This window comes from Staurois parvus, unplaced genomic scaffold, assembly GCF_062004578.1.
Source record: "Staurois parvus isolate SC_StPar_1 unplaced genomic scaffold, SC_StPar_1.0 ptg001089l, whole genome shotgun sequence".
NCBI lineage: Eukaryota > Metazoa > Chordata > Amphibia > Anura > Ranidae > Staurois > Staurois parvus.
The window spans coordinates 1,258,882-1,274,730 of NW_028318885.1; the positions used below are offsets into that span (position 1 = coordinate 1,258,882).

Consider the following 15,849-nt stretch of genomic DNA (forward strand, 5'->3'; position numbering starts at 1 on the left):
TTGTCATATTTAACTTAACTCAAAAGCACAGTACAAAAAAAAAAAAAAAAGTCAAAAACTATATGTAGCGGTCAGGAAGTGTCTAATACATTGATATATAAATAATATAAATGTAGCAGTTGGAAAGACATTTTGCTTCCTTCCATTAGGATCAAATATCATGATCCTATTATCTCTCTCTCTCTCCTCCACACTGGTCTCATCTCTCCCCACTACAACCCAGCCCTCCCACCCCTTGCCTGCACCCAAAGGAGCCCTGGGGATGCACCTTTTTATCATTCTCCTACTTATCTATCTATATTTCAGGCAGTCACAGCTAAACACCACACTGTGAGGCCTGGAGTATACCTACCCCCACCCCTACTTATAAGCAGCAGAAATAATGGCCTGGCCAGCTACATGTGATCCACCTAGAAGACACTAAAAAAAAAACTAAATTTTTAAGTTTATTTGCCTTTTCAACAGTCTCAACAGGTTCACAAAGATGCAGTGCAATTTTTCTGATGGTTTTAGTGCGATTTCAAGGGGTAGTTGTTACATAGTTAGTCTGGCTGAAAAAAAAGACAAAAGTCCATCCAGTTCAACCAAAAAAAAAAAAAAGTTATAATCCTATACCCACAGTTGATCCAGAGGAAGGCAAAAAAAACCCAGCAAAGCATGATCCAATTTGCTACTGCAGGGAAAACATTTCCTTCCTGATCCCCCGAGAGGCAATCGGATATTCCCTGGATCAACTTTACCTATAAATGTTAGTAACCAGTTATATTCTGTGTATCTAGGAAAGAATCCAGGGCTTTTTTAAAGCAATCCACTGAGCTGGCCAGAACCAACTCTTGAAGGAGTCTATTCCACATTTTCACAGCTCTTACTGTGAAGAAACCTTTCCGTATTTGGAGATCAAATCTCTTTTCCTCCAGATATAACGAGTTCCCCCTTGTCCTCTGTGATGACCTCAGGATGAAGAACTCTACACCGAGTTCACTATATGAACCACTGATGTATTTATACATGTTGATCATATCCCCCCTTAATCTCCTCTTCTCAAGAGAGAATAAATTCAGTTCCTCTAATCTTTCCTCATAGCTGAGCTCCTCCATGCCTCTTATCAGTTTGGTTGCCCTTCTCTGTACTTTCTCCAGTTCCCCAATGTTCTTTTTGTAAATTGGTGCCCAAAACTGAACTGCATATTCCAGATGAGGTGTTACTAATGATTTGTACCGGGGTAATATGATATCTCTCTCTCTGGAGTCTATATCTCTTTTATTTCAAGAGAGGATTTTGCTCGCTTTAGAAACTGCAGCTTGGCATTGCATGCCATTATTAAGCTTGTGATCTACCAGAACTCCCAGATCCTTCTCCACCATTGATTCCCCCAGTTGTACCCCCCCCCCCCCACTATGTATGATTCATGCATATTCTTCACCCCCAAGTGCAGAACCTTACATTTATCAACATTAAACCTCATTGGCCACATAGTTGCCCAATTACACAGAGCATTGAGGTCGGCTTGTAAATTGGAGACATCCTGTAAGGACGTTATTCCACTGCACAGCTCGGTGTCATCTGCAAAGACTGAAATGGGATTTATAATTCCAGACCCTATATTGTTTATAAATATATTAAAAAGTAAGGGTCCCAACACTGAACCTTGGGGTACACCACTGACACCCCTAGACCATTCAGAGTATGAATCATTAACCACTACTCTCTGAATACCATCTTTTAGCCAGTTTTGTATCCATATAATTTGTTCACTGATTCAGGTGCAATTCTGATGTGATTTGGCAGAATTCCTAGTCAGTCTCTCTCTCTGTCTCACTCCTGACATGGACCAGGGATGGGAGATAAGAAACAAAGCAAAGACTTGCAGAAAATATACTTGAATCATGTTATCTTAAAACAGATAAATGATTTCAATTCAAGTCTATGTAGGTACAAATTGCACCTCACTGCACTAAACTCACTCAGGACCCTTTTAAAAATAGCATCGGAATACCACTACATATATGTGAATGGCCTCTTTAGAAACTAATGTTATTTCAGCAGTGCACTGAGTGGCTGAGCATGCTGCCAGTCAGGCATCTAGGCAGATCCTGACATTATTGTTGGGATCCCTGCAGAACCTGGACTGGCTCTGTAATGTCTGAATCTGGGTCACGGGAGGGCAGTGTAACAAACATTTGTGCGGAGTATGAGAGTACTAGGAATTAGGAAGAAGAAGAGGATTAAGTACTATTAGGAGGGATCTGGTGGGGGCGGTAGCAGATTTGGGATGATTGGGAGGGGATGGGGAGAAATGTTGGCCCAGTAAGTGCTACTGGGGGACACAAGGAAGGGGGTGGGTGATTTATTTTCAGAGGGAAAATCTGAGGAGGGAGGGTGATTGGTGTGATGATATTGTCGACTGGGCCCCTCAATAGACTGCGTGAAAGGGCAAAGTTTTTCAGAATTCCTAAGTCAGCCATGACAGTCTGTAACAATAGGTAATTTCATGCTGGACAATAATATACAAGTTACCAGACTGTATTCAAAGATATTGAAATCTATAGAAAACTGTATCTGTGGGAGGGCCCCTACATCATCATAAACATGGGGGCATCCCATCAGCCACTCCTCAGACCTCTTGATTGGTCAGATCACTTCTGTCAACACGCTTCTCATGGACAAGAAAAGAGTGGCTACATCAGCAGTCTGGATCTCTCTTTTAATATCAAACACAAGGAATATCAGTCAATATCTATGATAGCCACAGATCCATCTTGCCCATTGACTGGACTCTGCTGAATGCACAGAACCAGGACTCTAAGTATTTACTTCCTAAAACCTTTTTGTTTTGCTGTTGCATTATGGTCTCTTTTTATGTACTTAGTTTGTTTGCATCACTTTACCTTGTCTATTATTAAACAATATTCTGAAAAGTGTTAATATTGTCTCTAATGCACGAACAAAGAACAGGAAGAATCCCTGTCTGTTTGAAGAGTATTACTATAGTGGGAATCTATGGATACACCCTTCTGTGGTGACATTACAGACATTTATTGTAAGCAAAAGTGAACATTGAACACCCTCCCCACCACCTCAATCCATGCTGTACTCACACTGACAACACTGACCAATCAGAATCCATCAAGTCTGTTCTGGAAGCAATGACTGAGAAGGAGAAAAGTAGTGATTTCAAATCACCGGAATGGCTGCAGGGGTGCTGACATCTTGTAAACCTTGGAAAACTTATTTTATCTTATTTTGACTGCTGATGCAGAAACTGCTGGCCTGGAATCCTAATCGAGCAATCAGCTTTCCTGCAGATTCAAGCAGGAAAGCCTTTACTTCGAGTCCACTCAAGGTTCTCATTTTTAACTGAGGCCCTTATGAAGGGGGAATGCCTGTGACCTCCAAAATACGCTGGTTAACTTTTAACATATCAATAAATGAATTTGGTCTCATCTTTTGGTCTGTTGTTCCTTCCATATATGCACAGTTTTGCTAGCGTGATTCTGTCATTCAGCAAAGACTCGATAAAATTGAAAGGTCCTGGTAAAAAATTCTGAACCACATCTGCTCGAGCGGAGGATAACCGTTGCAAGCTGATGGCAGGCATTGCCATATCTAACAATACACAACCAAATTAATGGGTTTTTGAGCTCAGAGGGACATGCTGGAATATTTGAGCAATTGCCTGGAAATGACCTGCATAACATGTGTAAACTCTCTGATGAGAGAACAATGGAAAACATGCCTGAACAATAGGATGGGTCCAAGTAATAGGTTGATAAAACTGGACTGAATTTAAAAAAACAACTGGTTACCGACCTGTCCCCAGCCATACATGTTGTTATGCGTTTGTGACGGGTTCACTTTTGATAGCAGAAAACGAGCCTAGGAAATAATTAAAATGTTAGGATTCAATGTAGGCCTATTCAAATTTACATTCCACATACTGTAAATCAATACATTTAGAACAGTGGGCATCCAAATATATTCCCACTCTCTCTCTATGATACTACATCTTCATTAAACAGAATCAAATGTGCAAACTGATTTGATTGTTAGGTATTTGGTCTTTTTTTTTTTTTTTAATTTAAATATTTATTTATTTTCAGTATAATATACACATTTCTTCATCAGTTTCATATACAAAAAGATCATTTTCCAAAACCCTAAAATTACTTTACAACCCCTAATTTCTTCCCTCAACCACCCCCGAACGCCCACCCAAAACCCCCCCCCCCCCTACAATGCCTCCATTTTCCCAATTAATAAACCCTCCCACTCTGCATACTTCTAATAACTTTTCCCTAAATAAATATACAAGAACTTCCTCCTAAGATGTTACTTCGTAGATCTTGCTACAAAATCTTCCCATTTTCTCCACTTCTTAAAAAATAACCCCATCTTGTCTACTTGCATGTAGTATAATTTCTCCATCTTACATATCTGATTTGTTCTTTCTACCCAGTCCTCCTCTCTCGGTATCTCTGGTCTATGCCAAAACCTAGGAATCAGACCTTTAGCCGCATTCAAGTAATGCCATACACCAGAGTCTTTATATCTATTTACTGGTAGATCTGTACTATGTAATAGACACACCTCAGGGTTCAATCCTATTTTTATCCCAGTGATTATCGAAATTAATTGGACTATTTTCTCCCAGAAGGTTTGTATCATTGGGCACTCCCACCATAGATGATATAAGGTACCTATTCTTCCACATCCCCTCCAACACTCTAAAACCTTTCCCCCATTCATCTTGTGTTCCACGTTTGGTGCAATGTGCCATCTCGATAGACATTTATAATTTACCTCCACCTCTCTCATACTTATATTTTCGTGTATCAACCTATATATTTTCCCTTGTTTTTCCTCATCTAACTCTAGTTCCAAGTCTCTTTCCCATTTTGCTATATACAGTGGCTTTGTGTGTGTAACTAACTCGGTGAGAATTTTATATACCTTAGCTGTGCCCCGTTTCCCATCTCCACGTGCATCTAACAACCTCTCAAACGGATTCCAATCCCTTCTCATTCTCAAAGGTTTCGGAAGATTTTTAACAAAGAGTTTTAATTGGTGATATCTCCATTCATCTATTTTAATAAAAAGTTCTCTTTTATCTGTTTTCAAGACCTTAAGTGTTCTCAACTGCTGTCCATCCATTATATCTCTCAGTTGAATATCCTCTTTTTTGAACCATTTTCCTATACTCTCTTCCCTACCTGGGGGAAAAAAATCTGTGTTCCTAAGTGATATTAATTGTGAGTTGAAATCCCATTTCATATATTTGTGCAAATTATCCCACACCTTAAAAACATTTACTGTGAAAACACTCGTGGAATCTTTTAAACCTCTATACTTTGCTGGGACCCATATATTTTTACTCAAGGTAGATCCGCTTAAATCATTCTCAATCTTAACCCACCTTTTTCCCTCTGGGTTATGTGTCCAATCGTACATTCTCGCTAAGATTACAGCTCTATAGTACCTCTTTATGTCTGGCATTCCCAATCCTCCCTTCTCCTTATTTCTACTCAGTAGGTCATATGATATTCTAGGTTTTTTATTTTTCCATATATATCTTGTTAACATCTTTTTTATTACTTTAAAGAATGCCTCCGGGATTTTAACTGGGACCATCTGAAATTTATATAAGATTTTAGGTACAATTACCATTTTTATCAGGTTTATACGCCCTATCCAAGACGGGTTACCTCTTCCCATTTTCCTTAATTCCTCCTTGATCTCATTTAAGAGTGGAATATAGTTTAACTTATATAAATTCGTATGAGAAGCAGATAATTTAACCCCTAAATACTTTATCTCTCTATTTTTCCATATAAAAGAGAATTCTTTTTGTATTTTTTCTTTTTCACTACTTGGGAGATTAACATTTAAGATCTCAGTTTTTGATGGATTAATTTTCAGGTTTGCTAGCTCCCCATATTCCTTTAAGCTCTTCATTAAGTTGGGAAGTGTTATCCTCGGATTTCCCACATAAAACAGCAGGTCGTCAGCGAAAGCTGCCACTTTATGTTCTTCGCCTCCTATCTTCACCCCTGTTATATCTATATTCTTCCTAATTGTTGCCAGCAAAGGTTCCAGCGACAGAACATACAGCAATGGGGACAGTGGACATCCCTGTCTAGTTCCATTTGACATTTCTATGGTATCTGACTTCTCCCCATTAACCACTATAACCGCGGAAGGCTCTCTATACAGCTTTCCTATCCACTCTCTCATTCTTGCTCCCACTCCTAAAGTCTCCAGGGTATCCATCATAAAGCTCCAGTTTACTCTATCAAATGCTTTTTCAGCATCAATCGAAAGCACCACTACTGGCGGTTTCCCCTTCTTGGCCTTCTGGATAAGCAACAGAGATCTTAAACCGTTGTCTCTACCCTCTCTTCCTGGCACAAATCCCACCTGATCTGGCTGGATCCAATCTGGCATTAGATCTTTTAATCTATTTGCTAAGACCTTTGCATATAACTTTGTGTCGATGTTCAGAAGTGATATTGGTCTATAACTAGAGCATTGAGAAGCATCCTTCCCCTCCTTTTGAATTAATACCACATGAGCCTGTAAAGATTCCCGTCTCATCTCCATCTCTCCTCCCAGGGCATTCATATATTCCTCTATTTTTGGTAGTAACAAGTCGCTATATTTTTTATAGTACCTCACTGTATAACCATCTGGGCCTGGACTTTTCACCTTTATGGTACTTTTTAATGCACTTTTTATTTCTTCCTGTGTTATTTCCATATCTAGGGAATTCAAAAGATCCTCATTTAACTTCGGTAATCCTGCGTTTTTAAGATACGCTCTTCTTTTTTCTCTACTCTCTTTCCCACCTATATTGACTAGGTCTTGAGGGGCAATATTATACAGCTTACTATAGTATTCTCTGAACACTGTAGTGATCTCTTTGGTAGAATAAACCATTTCTCCGTTAGGGGTCCTTATTTTTTCTACATAATTTCTATTTTTCTTTTCCCTCAGAGCTCTCATCAAATATCTACCTGGCCTATCTGCCCATCTATATCTCTCACTAGCAACTTTATTAAAGATTCTTCTCTTCTCCTCCTCCATCAAAAACCCTAGTTCTTCTCTCTTTTTTACCATCTTCTGTCTTATCTCCTCTGTTCTTTTAATTTTATGTATCTGCTCCAATTCACTTATTTCTCTTAACAGTCCAGTGAGTTTCTCTCTTCTTTCCCTTTTCTTTTTTGCCCCGATCGCAATCAGTATACCTCTTATATAGGCCTTATGGGTCTCCCACACTGTGGCCACCGACACCTCCCCTGTCTCATTCTCCTGAAAAAATCTTTTGATTTCTACTCTAATTTTCCGGTCGACCTCCGGATCTAGAAGGAGAGCTTCATTCAACTTCCATCCTGTCCCTCCTGACAAACATCTCTCCCACCTCAGTTTCAATGTAACCGGAGCATGGTCAGAGATAGAAATCTCTTCAATTTCTATTTTGTCCACCCTATCTATGAGTTGGTGGTCAACTAATATGTAGTCCAATCTGGAATACATCCCGTGGGCATTAGAAAAGTAAGTGTAATTTCTCTCTTTTCCATGTGTCACCCTCCAAATATCCACCAATTGACAATCATACAACACGCCCTTCAGATTTTTCAAAGCTCTACCTCCCTCTCTCTGCACAGATGAAGTCGTGTCCATTTGTGGGTCCATGCAAAAATTCAAATCCCCCGCCACTATCAGAAGACCCTCCTTAAATGCCATCAATTTTCTCAGAACTCCCTTCAGGTATACCTCCGGTCTCTTATTTGGGCAATAAATATTCACAATAGTACATTTCTGTTCTTGTAATCTACCCTTCAAAAATAGAAATCTCCCCTCCGGGTCTGTTACTCTATCTTCAATCTCCCACCTTATATTCTTTGCAAACCCTATTGCTACACCCTTAGCTCTTTTAATTGGGGAATCAGCACAGAACCATGTTGGATAATTTCTTGAGTACAGCTTTACATTTGATTTAATTTCTAAGTGAGTCTCCTGCAGAAAAACCACTGAAGCCTCTCTGTGCTGTAACTCCTTGAAAACTTTAAACCTCTTCCCTGGGCAGTTCAGACCTTTTACATTATATGTTAAAAATCGCAAGTTTTCCATCAGTCTTGTATCAATTTATTCTTATTCCCCACTCTAGCATGCAGAGACTTAACCCTAAGGCCCCCCCTAATCCTCTTATCATATCCCTCCCCCCCGTTCCCCCTAATTACCCTCCCACTCTCACCTCTCCTACTCACTCCACCTCCCCCCGCCCCCCCCCTATTTAGGCCTTCAAGCCGCCTATCAATCATTTGTGGTAATGGACCCACCTTTGATTTTTATACCTGGGGATTGAACTCCTCCCATGTACGACTTACCCCACCTCCAACCACCACGGTTTCCCATGCCTGTTTTGTTTCTTTAACCTTAGCGGTGCACTCTCCCAACTAACTCCTCGCTACCCCTCCCCTACCTACTTCCTGCCATGTTTCTTTTCCCCCAAAGCCTATTTCTATCTCTGTTTCCCACCCACTGATCCTCATTCTCTGCAATTCCAGTCTGTCACAGAAGTCTCTTAAGTCCTCAGGAAATCTCAAAAATGCTGTAACACCGTTCTTCCATCCGATTAAACACTCTGGGTTACCCCATCTGTATTGCACATTCCTTGATCTCATCTGCTCTAACAGGGGCCTCAAAGCTCTTCTTCTCCACAAAGTCTCGTGCGATAAATCCGCAAAAATCTGGAAATTTATATCTCCATACTGAATAGTTGTTCTTCCTTTAGTCCTTCTCCAAATCTCTTCCTTATCTCCATATTTTTGCAACTGAACAATCACATCTCTTGATTGTTCCTTCGCTTTACCTTGTTGGGGCTTTCCTGCTCTGAAAACTCCAACTAGTTTAAGTTCCTCTGTTACAGGTCTGTCCATGATGGAATTTAACATTTTGCAGACTATTTCTTGTAATTCTCCCCCTTTCAGGATATCTGGGATTCCTCTTATCCTCAGGTTGCTTCTCCTGGACCTGTTCTCCTGTACTTCTATTTTATACTGCAGTTGTTTCTGCATATTCCTCATCAAAGCGGACTTTTTTTCTAAGTCTATTATGTCTTGGGTATGTTTGTTAATTTTTCCCTCCATTTCTTCCGTTCTCATTAGCAGGTGTCCTAGATCCTGACGTATATTTGTCATTTCTTGTTTAATAGTTTTTTCCAGATCCTTAAACATTTCAGCCATCTCTCTTTTATTTGGCACTTGTAGATCTTTTACCAGGTCTATCCTCACGGAATTTTCTTTCCACTGTTGGTTACTATTTTCCGGGCCCAATGACAATCTAGGACTGTTCTCTAAGGAGGTTTCCATTTCCCCTTTTTCATTTCCACTGTTGGCCCTTTCTGGAGTCGCATTCCCCTGGGAGGTGTATTTTTTAATTGTACCCGTCTGGGACCCTTTAAGCCCACTACCTTTAACACTTTTATTCTTCATATCTTCTGCACTGACTGTGCTCTTTAATCAGGGGGAAATTTTAAACTGTATATTGGGGTAATGATGTCAAACAGGCTCTGTCAATTTAACACTTCCTTTTCTTTTCCCACTGTTCACTTTCCAAATCCCCTGGGAATCCCCCTTTTTTCTTTATAGGCAATTTCAAAGTCCATTCCCACAGGTCAGCATGCTTAAACAATTATTTGCGTGTGGACTCACCCTTCTTCACCCACTCACCCAGTGGGTCGACATAGATCCTCAGCCGTCCACTCATTACATCTGGCCAATGTCTCTGGGGGATTCCTGCAGGGTCTCCTATGCACTGTGGGTCCTGTTCCTCTTTCCTCTCCTGTATGGTAGGATTGGGGTTTGAACCGGCGTCTCCGCTCTCCTGTTTGGGACCCGGCACTTGACAGGGAACCGGCCAGCGTCTCAGCTTCCCAGAGCTCCCTTGCGGCCAACCCACGTGCTCACTCCTCCTTACTCCATCTCCCCGGCAACCGAGCAGCTGATCGCGGATCTCCGCAGCACGCTCTCCTCCCTTTGCTCGGCTCCCGTCCCTTCAGAGCGCTGGCGTCTCTCCCCCTGGAGACCACCTAACTCAGGTAGGTCTCCACAGGACTAAGCAGACGGGGGTTTCCGTGGTGGTCTGGCTTGGAGGCTGTCGGAGAGCACTCACATCGTGCTCTCCGGCGCCGCCATGGTTAGGCTCCTCCCTCGACACCGTTAGGTATTTGGTCTTATTCTGTATTAACAGTTAATTGATGATTTTTGTTATATATGCCATATATGAAAATAAACAAGGACCTCTTATATACATCTCATGCTTAGAACTTACCTAACACCTTTTTTTCTAACATAAACTAACAATTTCTCTACAATTTAGTTTCTGATGCTTTATTAAAACTAAATAATTACTCCGTTATAGCTGGATTAAAGACAATGAGAGTTTTAGCTACTGGCAAACATACAAACATATTTTATATGTCATGAAAATAGCAAAACTCTGCTGTGACTACTACCTATTGTTTGGACCTCTAATGGTCATAATTCATCCATTGGATTTCTCCAAGTTTCCATTCTCAGATCTGCTCTGGACAATGTGAGCAGAATATCTGTAACCTCATACAGTAGTTGAATATTTATACCCAGTATATAGTTTGGTATATACAGGGTGTCCCTAAAGTCTGGACACATATTATTATTATTATTATTACTACGAGTTTATATAGCGCCAAAGGGTTTGCTCAGCGCTGACACATAGGCAAAATGCATATATTCAATACATTTTTCAACATTTTATTTAATTGGAATATTAATCAATAACATCTTCAATGTGATTTCCACCATTTGTGATACAAAGTTCCATGCACTTTGCAAGATTCACATGAACCTGATGCAGTAACTGCACATTTCAATCAATTTGAGCATATTCGTTCATGATGCATTCCTTCAGGGGATTCATATCTGTGATTTTTCATTGAGTATACCTTCTCCTTTAGCATACCCCACAAAAAAAGAAGTCAAGGGCGTTGAGGTCTGGTGAGCTTTCTGCATTAAGGTAAAAAAAATTTCAATAGCTGCTGACCCCAGTCCCCTCCCCCTAAATATGGATCCAGCACTGTGCCTGTCTGCAGCAGCTCATTGCCCCTCTCTCTCTTCTCACAGGAGACTAAGCAGCAGCGGGAGCCATTGGCTCCTACTACCGTCAGTCAAAGCCTGTGAGGAGGGAACAGGGGGCAGGATCGAGCCATTCCACGTGTGTCTATGGATGCACACAGCCTGGCTTGGGCGCAAGCCAGCACATGCACCTACATAGCAAACGTCTTGCTATGGTGGCGCACACAGAAAAAGGAGAAGCCAGGAGCATCAGTGGGGGACCCCAGAAGAGGAGGATCTGGGATCATCTATGCTTGTGAAAACTGCCCTACAGTTGCCAATTGGCCATTTTTTTCCATTAAAAATTTATGACGAAACAATATAAACATCTCTACTGTTGCCTGATATTTCAAAAATGGTTTCCCTAGCTGTAAAGAAGCTTCTCAGAGCACCTAGAAAACATAATCTTAGGTGAACATACACTGTTATCACATTTATTTCAGTCAAGTGAAAAAGAACCCCTTTTTTGCAACCTGTTTGTAATAAAGTCCACCCACTGAAGACCTCTTGCTACCTTTTCAATACAGACAGCCTCATACCACAGTGCTGGGTTTCTCAAAGTCATCAATCATATTCACACCAGCCTTAGAATACTGGATCTGACTGGTAATACCTTAAGCAGAGATTAAAGAAGCAGATTTACCCCTATGTCACATGTGAGTAGTTGTGTGACATTTTGCATCACTGTATAGTAGAGTTAATATTAAGTTAAACTTACTTATTTTTAAAGAAGTGGATAGCTTACTTAAAAATTGTGAAAAACTGCTGTGCACATAGTAAACTGTAGATCCTGCTATGAAAGTTTTGGCTCTTACCTGGCTTCCTCCATGCTCAGTATCTACATAACGAGGCATTGGGAAACGAGAGTGAAGTATTTCCTGCCCATCATCCACTGGAGCTTGTAATAAGTGACGGAAATTCTCATACTCTGACATGTCTTGGTATCCTGCCTTCCTCCACTGTGCAATAGTCTGTATAACAACAGACACAGGTTAACATGTTAAAGTGTTAGATCTGCTCATAAACAGGAACAATGTGTGGAAAAACGGACGGTAGCCTATAGCTCGAGACTTACCTCGCCATGATAAATAAGAATCTGGAAAAACGTGTCCATCAATAGGATCCTGTCTGGAAGTATACTGCTGCTGTCCAGTAATACTGGCTGTAATCACATCAAGTAGACAAATGGTGTCATCATGGGATTTAGGGTAACCTCACACATAGGTTTCTGTTACATAGATGCATGCTTTATTTCTCTCCAGGTTAATGTTTTACAAAGGATTTGAGTCCTAACTTTTCTTTTTTAAATAAACACCCTTTATGAGTTAACAGTGTGCCGTTTCAGACTGCTAGCTTTAACACGATAACAAGAGGCTGATGCCTAAACAGATTCAGGAATGAATTCTAGCTGCTTTATAATGCATGTATTATTACCACAAGAATACATTAACCACTTGCCTACCGGGCACTTATACCCCCTTCCTGCCCAGGGCAATTTTCAGCTTTCAGCGCTGTCACACTTTGAATGACAATTGCGCGGTCATGCAACACTGTACCCATATGACATTTTTTTCATACAAATAGAGCTTTCTTTTGGTGGTATGTACTCCCCACTGGGTTTTTTATTTTTTGCACTATAAACAAAAAAACATTTTTCAAACATTTTGAAAAAAATTTTTTTCTTTGTTTTTATTATAAAATTTTGCAAACCAATAATTTTTCTCCTTCACTGATGTGCGTTGATGAGGCTGCACTGATAGGCAGCAATGATGGGCACTGATAGGCAGCACTGATATGCAACAATGATGGGCACTGATAGGCGGCACTGATGAGCTGACACTGACATGCAACAATGATGGGCACTGCTGGGTGGCACCGATGGGAACTGCTGGGCACTTGTGGGCAGCACTGATGGGCACTTGCGGGCGGCACTGATCATCAGGGCATGTACTATCCACATAACTGTTTGTTTCTTGTAGTACCCTGCATGTACTCTTCACAGAACTGTCTTTGCTCTGTACTGCACTATATGTATTACCAACAGAACAGTCCGTGCTTTTTATGGTGCTATATGACACTATCCAGAGAACTGTCTGTACTGCCCTATATGTACTATCCACAAAAATATATGTGCTATGTACTGTATGTACTCACCACAGAACTGCCTGTGCTCTGTACTGCACTTCATGCACTAGAGTATATGGCTACCTGTGCTATGTACTGCACACCATGAGCAATTGTTAGAGATTTGTATGCCCTGCACTTCACTACGTGTACTTTGCACAAAGATGCCTGCACTCTGCACTATAACAGATGCATTATCCATTCAAAAATGTGTGTCCTAAGTACAACAATGCATACGCTATCAGTAGTACTTAGCCATTAATCAAATGGATGAGCAGACATCTCTCTACTTGTCATTGTTAGTGAGATATCGGTCTATCTGTAGCCCCCACTGGAATCAAGAAACGAGGACACAACACACAGAATTCTTAAACATGCTTTCTGTACACATGACTAATGATGAAGGTAATTGATGTCTAGCAATGAGGCTGGACACTGGGTGAAGGCAAATATCTGTACAGCTGAACATAGAAATGATGATTGATCGTTTATCAATGTTGAATGTAAACACTGCTCTGGCACCTAGAAATGCCACCCTTGGCTCCTGCTGAGCCTGAGGTTAATCATTTTTTTGCAATTAACATTACGGGAATGCAAGGCCCTGCATCATTAAACAGTACATTAGTGGTTTGCCCTGTGCAGAATATTGGTCACAGATAGAAAGTAAATATTTAACAGCATTGCATCTGAGCACTTTGAATCATTATACAACTGCCTACATTACACAGGAGCAAGGATTTTATACTGGTTCCTGATATGGCAGAAATACCTCAAAAACCAAAGCTAAAAATACGGTTTCAAGTCCTGTACCCCGAGTGGCCATTGCCGTATGAACTCTATCACATAGACTACTAGGCTACTATACTATATATATAAAAGCCTCCCTTAATGTACTGTAAAGATGCCATTAAAAAGGTCCTGCCTATAAACTAAAAATTTCTATACTTTCTATGGCATAATTGTTTGGATTATATAAATTATGGACAGCTCTGATTAGGTTTCTAAAGCTGAGTGGACTTTTATTTGCATATTAATTATGATCTAAAACAAGACCCATAAAGGATTTGATGTCTATATCCACCTTGCTTTAAAGCGGAGTTCCACCTAAAAAGAAAAAAAAAAGTCAGCAGCTACAAAAACTGTAGCTGCTGACTTTTAAAATACAGACACTTACCTGTCCCTCGGTCCAGCGGTGTCCTCACCACGGATGGTTTCACCAGGCGTATTCTCTCCCTGGCGCCGGAATTTCAGTGTGGCCACCCGGCAGTGACCGCTTGCGGCTTCTCAGCTGGGTGCCTACTGTGCATGCACGAGAAGCATTGCTCTTTGTGAATGGCCCCGTAGTCTTCTGGGACCTGTTACGTGTCCCCGAAGACTACAGGGAGGGAGGGGGTGGGGGGATTTCAACTTTTGCTTCTGATCGCCTAGGCGATCGCAGCTGAAGTGGGAGCGGGAACCTGTCAAATTCGGGTACCCGCTCCCCAAAGGTGCCAATTCTTAATGGGGAGCGGGGGACAAAGGCTTAAAGCGGAACTTGCCCTTTTGGGTTGAGCTCCGCTTTAACCACGTAAGCCTCAGAGTAGTTTACTCCCTTTAGTATCAGAGCAATTTGTTTGGTTTCAGACTTATTAGCCTGACCATATTTTTTGCTGTTGTACACCCAAACATGTTTCTTCTTTCTGGACAGAAATGGCTCTAATTTTGTAGCAGATCTGCATACATATAAATGACCTAGGTTAGGCCTTGAAATTTCCACTCGCCTGCTCGCAATGGAGAGTGGAAATAACATGGCAGTGAGGGCCAGATCGATCAGACAGCCGTTTGATATGGAGCAGGGTGTCGGTACCAGGGGTGGACTAAGCTTTCAGGCACTCACACACTACCCGAGGGCCCAGAGTCCTTAGGAGGTTCTATAACAGGCTCCTGAAAGGATAGGGAGGGCCGCAGGGTAGATTGTGCAAGCGTGCTCTGAGTCCGATCCAGTGAGAGGAGAGAGAACTCCTCTCACTGGATCGGACTCAGATCTCACTCATCTCACTCCAACTGGTGAGAACTCAGCATGTAACAGTGGAAGGAAGGGGGACAACTGTCTGTGACCGGAGTGCTGAGAAACAAAGTGTGACTTAGAGAGGCAGAGGAGAGACGTGTGTGTGTGTGTGTGTGTGTGTAGCTCTGTAGTTACTTTATGTAGTAGGGGGGCGCACTGTACCATAATGGAGACCATGTGTTCTAAAGGGGGGTTGTGTGCTCATTATAACCTCAAATCATGGGGGGACAGTGCCATAATTGTGCGTAGCAGAAATACGGATCATCCCCCCCTTTTTCTCTCACCCCTTTCTCTCTCACCCACCTTTCTTTTTTTTTTTCACCCCCCCTCCCCATCATGGATTGGGGGGGATGAGAAGGGGGTAGAGAACATAGCTGTGGGGGGGAGGGGGTATATATTTAATGTATTTTTGTAACTTTATTCTGCATAAAACATTTAACAGTGTCATTTAATGAGAGCATTGATGAGGGCGTGTTTAGGGGAGGGATTAGGGCATGGCAGGGTAGGGGTTGGTTGGGCCAACTGGTG

At 41.4% G+C, this 15,849-nt stretch overlaps 1 protein-coding gene across 2 annotated transcripts in view; it reads right to left on the bottom strand.

Annotated features, from left to right (window-relative positions):
- SEC23A (SEC23 homolog A, COPII component) overlaps positions 1-15,849 on the bottom strand; it is a 128,181-nt gene that overhangs the window by 5,186 nt on the left and 107,146 nt on the right. For both annotated transcript variants that reach the window (XM_089658685.1, XM_089658684.1), the window contains 3 exons: positions 12,226-12,312; positions 11,966-12,121; positions 3,811-3,876 (listed from right to left, as the gene is read on the bottom strand). In XM_089658685.1, coding sequence (XP_089514811.1) covers positions 3,811-3,876; positions 11,966-12,121; positions 12,226-12,312 — 309 coding nt within the window. The remainder of the gene's footprint in view (positions 1-3,810; positions 3,877-11,965; positions 12,122-12,225; positions 12,313-15,849) is intronic.